At 37.9% G+C, this 12,457-nt stretch overlaps 1 protein-coding gene across 2 annotated transcripts in view; it reads left to right on the top strand.

The window, feature by feature from the left end:
* trrap (transformation/transcription domain-associated protein) overlaps positions 1-12,457 on the top strand; it is a 211,024-nt gene that overhangs the window by 82,408 nt on the left and 116,159 nt on the right. For both annotated transcript variants that reach the window (XM_060840562.1, XM_060840563.1), the window contains 5 exons: positions 419-625; positions 2,049-2,207; positions 4,330-4,455; positions 6,586-6,696; positions 10,069-10,215. In XM_060840562.1, the coding sequence (XP_060696545.1) occupies positions 419-625; positions 2,049-2,207; positions 4,330-4,455; positions 6,586-6,696; positions 10,069-10,215 (750 nt within the window). The remainder of the gene's footprint in view (positions 1-418; positions 626-2,048; positions 2,208-4,329; positions 4,456-6,585; positions 6,697-10,068; positions 10,216-12,457) is intronic.

Raw genomic sequence — 12,457 nt, 5'->3', positions numbered from 1 at the left:
GTACATCCTGTCCCTCCAGGATCAACCATATCAAGAACTTAGAAGGGCAGGTGACCAAAGCTTTTTGAGGATGTACATTCTAGGTAGCATTGTGATGGAGACATAGAGAGACAGCAAAGTGTATACAGGGAATTATAGAGCTTGAGGAGAATTGAAATTTGGATTTGCATGCAGAATTGTAGCAATGCATTGTTCCAGGAAATTTGTAGTGATAAAGAAAGTTACATAGGATGGGTAAAGCAATGAAGGAATTTGAAAATAAGGGTGAGAATTTTAAAATTGTTCAATTCTCAGATTAGGAATCGATGCAAGGCATTGAACTCAGGTATGATTCGTGAATGAGCGATGTACGTAATTTTAAGAATTTAGGGTGTAACATTGTTTCAAGGTCAGGCGTTTCTCAATTATTTTTTCACAGGTTTTCCTCAGTTTGCTTAAAGCTCATGCTATGGAAGCTCGATTGGTAGTCAGGCAAGCGATGGCCATTTTGACTCCTGCTGTCCCAGCTCGCATGGAAGATGGGCATCAAATGCTGACTCACTGGACAAGAAAAATCATTGTGGAAGAAGGGCATACAGTGCCTCAGCTGGTTCACATTTTGCATCTCATTGTTCAACATTTTAGGGTAAGTTGTTACAAGAATAAGCTGGGTTTCTATCTATTAGCTAATACCTCAACAAAGGAAAGTGTATTTAAAAATTTGTGCCATGGTAATTGTAACATGCTTGGGAGGGCAACATTTTGGATGTGATGGTTCCACTAGTTTGTTTGTATACATTGTATAGACTGAAATTGATAAAGGTTGATTACTGTGATTAGTCAATAACTCCATTGTCATACAATGCCAGGAAAATAGAAAGCTAAGAACTTGGCCTTTTATCGTCAATGATTTTACTGTCCCCTAGCATTAAGATTATTCATTTGTGTCAATTCTGCTGGCTGTCATTAGAGACAAAACAACTGCAGATGCTCAAAACCAAAGTGGACAAGCAGGAGGCTGGAAGAACACAGCAAGTCAGGCAGCATCAGAAGTTTGAGAAGTCGATGTTTTGGGTGTAACCCCCAGTCATACAGCATGGAAATGGACTCTTCAGTCCGACCTGTCGATGCCAAACATCTCAAACTAGACTCGTCTCACCTGTCTATGTTTGGCCCATATTCCTCCAAACCTTTCCTCTTCATGTACTTGCACATAGGTAATTGTGCCTGCATCCACCACTTCCTCAGGAAGTTCATTCCACACACGAGCCATCCTCTGTTTTTTAAAAACAAAGGCCCTTTTTTTAAAAAATCTCTCCTCACCTTAAATGTGCCCCCTCCGTCTTAAAATTCCCCATTTGTCTTATACAGTTATCATTATCTTTTTGAAGAGAGTAGTATAAATAGACAGCAGAAGTAAACCTCCAAATTCAAAGGAGAGGCCAGTAAACCACAGTAAAGGCAGCTTTGCAGAAACATGCTGCATCAGGAAATGTTATGGATTCCTTCCTAACATCCACTTGAAAGGTGTAGGTAGTTTGTGGTCTTTTTGTAGCAGTAACCATTTATTTTGCAGATGGCACCTCATCTTGCACAATCACTTTGTAACATTACAAGAAATGCAGAATCTTCAGCAGAACAATAGAGAGCAAAAATCCCATTGTGATCAGACAAATGCATTTTGACTGGGTTCCATAAGCAAGTTTTTTACATTTGGAATGAACTCTCTCACATTTCACTTCACTTCCATGGTTTAAGTTCTCATTTAAACCTATTAGTTTGATTCCTGGTTCTATTCCAGTCTGAGTTGTCCAATATTCTTCGTATAAAAGAGTTGTTGTCTTGGACCAGAAGGAAAAAAAAAAGTCAGATGTGCATAATATTTACTGGAAATGTGTGGTCCCTGAACGGTACCAATTTATACTTGCCCAACAAAGGTGTGTCATAAGTACACAGTTTATAGGAGGAGATTTTAGAAGCCTTCCTTCTTGTATAATGAGAATTAGACATGAAGAAAGGACATATTGTGAGTATTTTGTAATGCAATTGGGAATAATGTTTCTGCTTAGGTGTACTTCCCAGTGCGACATCATCTTGTGCAACACATGGTTAGTGCCATGCAGCGACTAGGTTTCACACCAAGTGTCACCATTGAACAGAGGAAGTTAGCTGTTGATCTGGCTGAAGTTGTCATTAAATGGGAGCTGCAGAGAATCAAGGACCAGCAGGTAAAGTAATATGTAGAATATCAATTTATCCTCTATTTAAAAGCTTGACAATTGGGTATTTTTCCATTGTTCAAGATTTCAAGTTCATTTTTAGCATAACCTTGATTCAGGTTAAAAGTCATCTTTCATTATTTTAAGAGGGATACCATTTTTGTACACAGTCTTGAGGCTCCATTCTAGCAATGCAGTGCTGTGTTTTTCTAAACCTGTATCAATATCAGAGTTGTTAACATTTCAGAGGATTGCTTGTTGAATTTGTTATGCATCTGAGGATAAATAAGTTATCAATTTTAATAATATGCAGTTAAATATCTTTGGATGTTCGAAGCAGTGTTTTTTGGACATCAAATCAGTGCATGTTATCCCTTATTGATTAAAGAAACTACCTGCATCGATTGAAATTACAATTAGCTTTGTGTGCTCAGTTACAGAATAAGATGATTTTTTTTAAAGCAATGTTTTTTTCTCTTATTCCTACCAAAATTATTTCTTTTTTTTTTAGATTAGATTAGATTTACAGTGTGGAAACAGGCCCTTCGGCCCAACAAGTCCACACCGACCCGCCGAAGCGAAACCCACCCATACCCCTACATTTACCCCTTACCTAACACTACGGGCAATTTAGCATGGCCAATTCACCTGACCCGCACATCTTTGGACTGTGGGAGGAAACCGGAGCACCCGGAGGAAACCCACGCAGACACGGGGAGAACGTGCAAACTCCACACAGTCAGTCGCCTGAGTCGGGAATTGAACCCGGGTCTCAGGCGCTGTGAGGCAGCAGTGCTAACCACTGTGCCACCATGCCGCCCACCACTGTGCCACCATGCCGCCCACCACTGTGCCACCATGCCGCCCACCACTGTGCCACCATGCCGCCCACCACTGTGCCACCATGCCGCCCACCACTGTGCCACCATGCCGCCCTTGTTGGAAGCCTCCACTTTGTGCTGAAACCTCAATTTGTTTACTGGATCTATAACTTTGTGTTTCGTTTTTGATTTGATTCTCATCCACTAGCAGTTTAGTTACCTCGAAGGTTTAATTTCACAGAATGAAATCATAACTTACTTTAGTGCTATGATTTGAAGTGGCAGTTACTCTCCTCCCTAGGATTATTATTGTTTATAATCCAAAACATCTTTTGGTGTAATTGAGGAAGGTCCCATCATTACTTCAGTCTTTTGATGCATTCACCTCTTGAGTCAGAAGTTCGAGGGTTTAAGTTCCACTTCCAAGCATCAACTGTAGGCTGAGCCACCAACGCAAACTGAGAAAGCACTTCATTGTTGCAGGTGCTGTATTTCAGATGCACCTTTAAGCTCCAGCTTTGTCTATTGTTATATGTGAACGTAAAAGATCTCAAGACATTTGTGAGAGCTTACAGGTGTCCTGACCAATATTTATCCCTCAGCTGACCAATTATCTATTTTTATAACACATAACTATTTATGGAATTGGGCTGCATTCAAATTGGGTGCCATGATTCCCATAACAGGGGCTGCAATTCAAAGATACATAATTACTTCAACTTGTTAGGAGTTTAGAAGAGGTGCTAGATTTGTACTATAAAAGACAGTTGTCCTATAGTCAGACAGTCTATACATAAAAAGAACGGGTGTGTGTAAGCTTGGCATCCAGTCACACAATGACGAGAAATGTTGAATCTGAGGGTGCATTGTACACGAAAGGAAGGTTGATGCTGTATACAGAAGAGTCTTGATTATCCGAGGGACGTGGGTGGGGAGCTATTTCTTTCAGTTATTTGAAGTGCCGAATAACATAGTTTAGCCAGGCATCGGGACTTTGATCTTGTTTGGATAATCGAAGTTCTTCTGTATGTAGGGTATTTCAGTACCTTAAAGACTATATGCCAATAATTAACCCCTCAACTCTGACTGCAGGAGAACTAAAAGAAGAAAACAAAACTCCTTTATTGTGTACATCCAAATTGCTGAAATGAGTTTTACCACTGATATCTGTTTTTTGAGGGTTTTTTTCATAAGATGACTATGAAATATGATGTATTGATTTTTAGGTATTGCCATATTATACTAAATATTTTACCATTATGTTTAATTCCTCACCCCTGCTCCCTGCCATGCTGTTTTAAAAAATGTAGCCAGACTCCGATCCTGACGCAAATGGCGGTGGCGAGGGAACCAGTGCAACCAATGGCAACGTCAGACGAGGTTTATCAGTGGATTCTGCTCAGGATATGAAACGCTTCAGAACAAATGCTGGAACTGTGAGTACAGTCCAAAGATAGAGGACAATATCTGGTTCACGTTCAAGAGCAGTAATGCAATGTTTTCTTTGCGAGGAAATGTTTTGGGATCGGTAACTTGGGCTATGTAGTTGATGCTTTGATCACTCCATTGATGCAGTTGTATGGGTAAAGTTTTGGATTCAGCTAAATTAATTCTGGCACTATAGTATTTGCACTCTAGTTCAAATTGCATTAAAGTCCATTTCATGTCTTTTAGCTAGCAATTAAATATAGTTGAAAAATGTATTTCCAATTAAAGTGATAATGTTACTATAAATGAGTACTCTCAACAATAAATTAAAGATTGTTTGTAACTTTGCAACATACAAATACTTGACTTGATTAGAATGTTGTGGTTTATGTAATGTAAAATAACTTCATCAATTTCTGCATTTGAAAGCAGATAACTAATTCGTTTACCTTGAAATGCAGTGTGTAATTGTGAACTGTTTCTGTAGTCAATGTGTCATGTTTTTAGATATTTGAACTAAAAGTGATGACAACCTACATATTACTATTTAGCAGTTTATGCATTGACATAATTGGTATTTAGCCAAACTGGTCTCACTTCACCTTGTGTTGCTTTCAGAAAGCATGACTCATCCAATAGAATGAATTCAGCATTTCTCTCTTATTAAAGTAATTTGCTAAAGTCATTGAATATGTCGTTTTTCTGTAGGACACCCTCTTCTGATCTAAGCAGTGCCGATTTCTGTACTTATTGTTTTATTCTAATATACTTCTCTAAGGAAGGAAAAATGCTGAGATGGCAAAACTGGAATGGTCAAAAATTTACCTTGATTTAGTCATGAACAGCACATGTTCTCTGTTCTCTGCATATTTATACAGTTTACTGCATTTAACTCTTCGTGATGCTACTTTTTTTCACTTTGTTAGAAAGTGCATTCATTTTTCATATGATGTAATGGTATAATTGCAGAAGGTGTACATAATAGAGGTTAAATCTTTGGGAATCTTACTGTTTATCTTAATTGTGGCTAATACTATTTTTTTTGTCAATCACATACTTAATATTTTAGAGTCTGTTAAATATTGAACACAAAATGTTGCATATACCCAGCGAGTATAGCAGCATCTGTGGAGAGAGAACTCTCAGCTAGTCGTCTTTTTCTCTTCCTTTCATTTTTGCAAAGTGGAGTTTAAGCCTTGGCTCAGTTGAGAGAGTTCAGTTTTCAAAAAAAAGTGTTGAAGTCAGAAATGCATTCACATAACTACAAAACTGTTCCTTGCCAGCTTAATGTTCTGTTTATGGATTTTTGATATCAACATTCAGGGAATGTCTAAGACTAACTTTTATAATGTGGAAAATGAACTGATTCTTCCCTTCTCACACCAAAACGATCTCTGATTTTTTAGAGGACTGCAAGTGTTTTGCATCGTCAGTAAATTTGTAATCTTCCAAAGCCAAATCTATCTGCTGAAATAGAGGTCAAATAGTGCTTTATAGCAGAAAAGGATTCTTTGTAGTTACGTAATCAAAACTCTACTTCCTTCCTTCTGAAGTGTTTAGAATATGTGTTGGCTTAGAAAATTATCAAACTGTTAAAACCAGTTCTCCTGGAGCAAAAACAATTTTGGAGGCTGGTCCAGCTCACGTTAACTTGATTTATATTAATGCACCCAAGAAATTAAATTAGATTAGATTACTTAGTGTGGAAACAGGCCCTTCGGCCAAACAAGTCCACACCGACCCTCCGAAAAGCTATCCACCCATACCCCTATATCTAATGCTATGGGCAATTTAGCATGGCCAATTCACCTAACCTGCACGTTTTTGGACTGTGGAAGGAAACCGGAGCACCCGGAGGAAACCCACGCAGACATGGGGAGAATGTGCAAACTCCACACAGACAGGTCCCTGAGGCAGGAATTGAACCCAGGTCTCTGGCATTGTGAGGCAGCAGTGTTAACCACTGTACCACCCATGGTAAATTGAACTGACCATGTGCAATAAATTGAACTTTCTGAAAAATTGTGACCTACTAATTCAATTTTGGATCAGATTGGTTTCAGATCAATTTGATCAGAAAAGTTCATCTGCAATTTTGTTGCAAAGTAACCTCTCTTTAAATATTTTTAAACCAACAGGTATTTGGACGCAGCCAGTCCTTAACAGGGGCTGATCATCTGCTTTCGAAACCTATTGATAAGCAGCACACTGATACCGTGGTGAATTTCCTCATCAGAATAGCTTGTCAGGTAATGATCATGCTAATTTGTCATTTGCTAGAATAACTGCGGAATGTTAATTTTATGTGGTTTGAATTGAACATTTGAAATATTTGCTACATTAAGAATTTAGCTGTGATAGAACTTTACCTAAGTCTTTTCCTTTCACTACCTTCTGCCCTTTTAATATTATAAAACTGTTAATTGATTAATACCATCCTTGCCTCCCAGTGTATGTCATAATTCCATGAAGTTCTGATACAGACCTGAGCACATGATCTCGGTTGAAACTCAAGTGCAGTATTGATGGAATGCTTGCCTTTTGGAGATGCAGTCTTTCAGATTAAATGAAAGTCTGTTTGCCCTGGGAGTTCATCAGTGTCCAGACTACTTTATTTACCAGTTAATGTCATTAAATCATTTTTTTTAATTTGTGGGAGCTTGTTTTTTGTAAATTCCCTGTTGATTCCCAACATTACAAGAGTGATTACATTTCCAAGTACTTTATTGCCCTGAAAACATTTCAGTCTATTCCAAAATCATGAAAGACATCCTTTATCGTGGGCTTAAATCCTAAGCAGACACTTTCAATGCACTGTTAGAGGTATCTCTTTTAAATAATACATTAAGCTGCAGTTCTGTCTAGCTATGGCTGTGATGTAGGGAAGACTTGGGGCTATTAGAGTAGCAGAGCTTTTTCTTGATCATTTCCCTTCAGTTGGAAAGCAAAGGGGTAAGAAAAATATTAACTGCTCATTCATGCTAATCTGTTTGAGAGATAATGTTGAGAGCAAAACGATAGCAGGCATCACACTTCAAAGTTATTAATTGCATATGTCATGTTCGTGAGAGTCATGGGGAAAGATATCCGTAAATGTGAAGCTTTCTTTATTAATCCCTCTTTAGAAATGGGGGCAGTTATTTTGTGATCGTACTGTAACTTTTGCATTGCCTGGTTTTAATGACAAATTTCTCAGAATGGTACTCTACAAGAAAATACATCCAGCTGTCTACTTCTGGTTATTGTTAGAAACAAGATCTTAAGATGTAAGGGCAGAAATACACCATTTGGCCTATCAAATTCACTTTCCTGCCTTATCTCATGACTCTTAATCCCTTATGTTTAAAAATCTCTCTACCTCAGCTTTGAATATGACCCCATTTAGAAGGTATAACAATCCAGCCTCCTCTGTCTTCTGTACTAAAGAGTTCCACAGATTCATTAACTTCTGATGGATGAAATTTCTCAGCTGTGTCTTAAATGACGACCCCTTCCTTGGAGATTGTTCTCTGGTCTTAGATTCTCCCACAAGGGGAAACAACCTTTCCACATTTGCCCTGACAAGTGCCACTTAGAATATTTTTTGTTTCAATAACATCTCTTGTACTCAATGGAGTTTAGAAGAATAAGACCCCAGTCTATTCAAGCTCTCTCTGTAATAAAATCCCTCAATACCTGGAATCAACCTCCTGAATCTTTTCAGGACTCCTTCCAATGCATTATACCTTTCCTTAGATAAGGGAACTGTAACTGTTTGCTGTATTCTGTGTAGTCTGACCTGTGCTTCTATTTTTATTCTCCAATCCCTTTTGAAATAGTGGTCCATTTGCTGAAAGTGGATGCTACGTTTTTAGTATTCATGCATAAGGACATTCAAATCCCTCCACTTTTTGCACATTATGCATTTTTGAACATTATGCAATTGAGGCAGCTTCAGTTGTACATGCTGTACCCACCTGACATGCTGGTTGTTTGAGCTGTGGTACTATTTGAACTCTAGAATGGAGGTAAAGCTGAGATTACATTTCAAGATTTAATATCGTGTCAGAACAACTTCTATATGATAGTTGACATCATCCATATGGAAGAGGCATGTTTAAGTCTTTCTCTGTGAACCTTTGTACCCAGAATTTTGACATGATGTTACCCTGACCAGCAAGAGTGCAGTGGTTTGTTCAATCTGCCCAGTAGTAACCATCTCACCATAGAGAATTCAAAACTACTTTTGGTTCACACTAGCTCTGTTTGAAGATCCTCATTAACAGACTGTTCCTTTTGATGTGAGGAAGATGAGAAGCTCTCCTTTTTGATAAGTTAGATTGTATTCTATTTGAGGTTTGTATCAATGAAGTTATAATTTTCCCAAACTGAGTTTGTCATAAGACTTAGCATTTTCTGTACCTGTCCCTGATATCCTGTTGATGTGTTGGCCGCAACAAAATGTATGACTAAAATTATTTTTCTCCTGATTTATTGCTTGCTTTTATGCTGCCTGTTGATGGGGCTTGTTTTAAAAACAAACCATATGAAAGTCCTAAAAGCTATTAGAAGAAATGAAATGAAACATGATGTAGAGCGGAGTATTGTAAACAATCCAGACCCTCTGCTCCATTCCATCTTCTCTTTAAACTTTACCCCGAAACATTTGGTGAGGATTATCTTGCAAAGAGAATGTTCAAAGCTAGAAAATGACCCCATTTAGAGTTGACACAGCTATTAAAATACTGTAAAAGCCAAAAGAATTGCTAATCTCTTCCAAAATTTCTTTTGTTGCTGAAAGAATGTGGTTATCTTGCAAAGTATTCTCTTTCTACCATCATGTCTCTATCATCATCTGCTAAAGTTGATTACTAATATTTCTGGGGCAAGACCCTTCTAAAGATTTAAGATAGGAGGCAGGTGGGGCTCTTGATATAGCAACAAAAATAACACATGCAATGTTTCACATTTTTCAGACAGAACTCAAAGCAAGTAAATTAGAATAAATGTTTGCAGTTACTATTTTTTGTGGGAAATGTGGCAGTGATTTTGAACACAACAAGATGACCTACATCAGTTTGACTGTTGTAGGTTAAGGGCAGAAAGTTAACCAAAACACTTCTGAAAAATCGGATCTTTTGAGAGACTTCAGTTATTCTGTGGATGGAATCACAAGACCTTCAACACCACCTGGCACAGATCCATGATGTCTTGGCTTAACATGTATCTGGAAAATGTTATTCATCCCTGTATTGTGTTCCATTAATACATACAAATCCCAAGAGTGGATTTGAAGCCATAGAAATCTCTGTTGCAACTCTCGAGTAAAAATTAAAATAGTTAATCATCACAAGTATTTACAACTTTTTATTTTGCTTCCAATTTTCGATGTATTTTTAAGCATATTTCCTATTATTAATATTTGAGTTGATCATTACTTTTCAATGGCTTATCCATGCTCTCATATATGTTAGAACTTTGGATTAATCTTAGCAATGAAGAAATTATAAACCTTTCATCATCCTGTTTTTTATTTGATATATGCTGAAACTCACATGTACTGCAGTAATGAAACAAAAATTTATATTCGCGACAGTTACTACTTACAGCCTGTGTAGTTATATGTGACAATTGAACCCCAGGTGAATGATTCCTCAAACACAGCGGGTTCACCAGGCGAAATGTTGTCCAGGCGCTGTGTTAGTCTTCTGAAGATGGCTCTTCGTCCTGATATGTGGCCAAAAGCTGAGCTGAAACTGCAGTGGTTTGACAAGTTGCTGATGACGGTGGTATGTTTTTTTTCTCCTCAAATAGTTATCATATTAAAAGCGCTTTATTATGTACTTGCCAGCTTATGTTAGTTCCATGTTCCTTAATAATGGATAATTGATAGAATGCATATGTGCAAATAAATCTCCAGCTTTGACTCCTCATGACAATGAGAATGGACCATCAGGAAAGCATGAGGCTGATGCAGGCATGTCTCTAATGCAGAGGGAACTTAAATTTTGTAGCAAATTATTGAAAGGAAAATTGCTGATGCTTATAAGCATATTAAGTATTACAAGCAAACCCACTTTTTAGTCAAAATTCAAGTTAGAAGGACATGAATAAAATGAAAATGACAGAAAAGTAAGTTTAAAGCAGGTAATGAGAAAAAACTTTGTTCAGACTTGAGATTTTAGGAACAAGATAACAAGCCCAAATATTTAATTATTCAGAATAATTTTGGTTGTGTAGTGTGAGTGTTAATGAGACAAATGATCCTTCTTATTCCTGATTTTTCACTTAGACTGTTTTTAAAAAACTGAACAGGCATATGAAAGGATTTGGTGAATGTTTTGTTTGGGATGTGGTGGAGAGACTTATTTTTTTTCCCCTCCCCACAGAGCCAAGTCTATTCTGCAGGTTTGTATATGGCAGCAAAATCTGTGGGGCTGAGGTGATATAAACTGTAGTGGGAAAGATTATGATTTATTAACATCTGTTCTGCTTCAGGTGTCCAACTGCCTTGGAACATATTGCAATGCATTCTTTAGCACAGTGTGGCCCTTGTTTATGATTTTATCTTTCTTCTTGACCTGTGAGGATGTTGTATCTGTTGATGATGAATTTGATGATTCTGTAATTGAATTGCGTGATTTGAACTGAAATAACACTGCTTCACTTGATTTGTACCTTGATTGTGGGATTAACTTCACTGAATGTTGCAATGTTTGTTCTGGTTATAGACATACAAAATGGCACTTGGTCTACCATGTCCATGACTTATCTCTTTGGAAATCCAGTTGGACCCATTCCTCTACTTTATCCCTGTAATTTATTTCCCTCAAGTTTTCTTTGGAAATATTGTGTCTTTAGTTTCAAGCACTGTAATATGTAGAAATCTTTTTCTAAAAAAAAACTTCAAATTTGTGTCAGTTAATGTGTTTCTTTGCATTTTTAAAATGCCAAGTCATGACACATCAGAGGCTCTTTTTGTTAACAACTTCAAAATGCCAGAAAATGGAGGGTTATCCATTTATTAAGTGCTCAGCTTTCTATTGATTTATTTTGGTTTACTTTTTCTTTTGTTGAGTTGATGCCAACCAGCATAAAATCCTCTCCAGATACTGCTGTTGGAATAGTTTTGATGGACTAAGAGAGCAAACTAGGCTAATCGATTATTGTTGAGAACCAGAGGTCACAGATATCAAGGATTGACAAGGAGCAGTGGTAGCATGAGAATATTCTTAGCACAGCATTCTACTTATGATCTGAAATGCACTGCCTGAAAACTGGTGGAGGCACATTCAATTGTGGCTTTCAAAAGGGGATTAGATAAGCATCTGAAGAAAAATATTCCAGAGCTTCAGAGAAAGAAGTGGGAAAAACTACATTACATTTTCGAGGAGGGTGTGTGCAGATTACTCTGTTGTCTGTCAATGCCAGAGTTCAGGTCATCTGATTGGGGCTAGAGAGGAAGTTGAAGTGGGAGCAGAAGGATCTGGTCATAATGTTTGATCAGACCATAGGTGTTCATCAAGCTCAATGCCCTAATCTCACCTTCTCCCAATATCCCTTGATCCTTATTGTTGTAGGAGCTATGTCTACCACTTTAAAACACCATGTTTTGGTCCTAACCACTTTGTGGTAGTGAATTGCACAGACTCACCACTCTGGATGAAGAGATTTTTCTTCCCCACAGTCCCAAAATGTTTATACCTTATCCTTAAACTATGCCCCTGGTTCTTGACTCCCCACCACTGGGAACATGCTTCCTGCATCCAAGCTGTCTAGTCTTGTAAGGTTTCTTTGAGACGCCCCCCCCCCCCGCACCTCATTCTTCGAAACTCCAGTGAATATAATTCTAACTGATTGAATCAGTAAATCTGTCCTCGTGCGTCAGTCCTGCCATTACAGGAATCAAGTTGTGAAACCTTTGCTGTGTTTCCTCGATAACCAGATTCTTCAGATAAGGAGACCAAACCTGCGCACAGTATTCCAGATGCTTCACCAATTCCCTGTGTAATTGCAGGAGTAAATCCTTGT

The sequence above is a fragment of the Hemiscyllium ocellatum genome, chromosome 20 (assembly GCF_020745735.1).
Source record: "Hemiscyllium ocellatum isolate sHemOce1 chromosome 20, sHemOce1.pat.X.cur, whole genome shotgun sequence".
Lineage (NCBI taxonomy): Eukaryota > Metazoa > Chordata > Chondrichthyes > Orectolobiformes > Hemiscylliidae > Hemiscyllium > Hemiscyllium ocellatum.
Note: the sequence above shows the minus strand (reverse complement) of the source record. Positions and strands in the feature narration are given on the sequence as shown.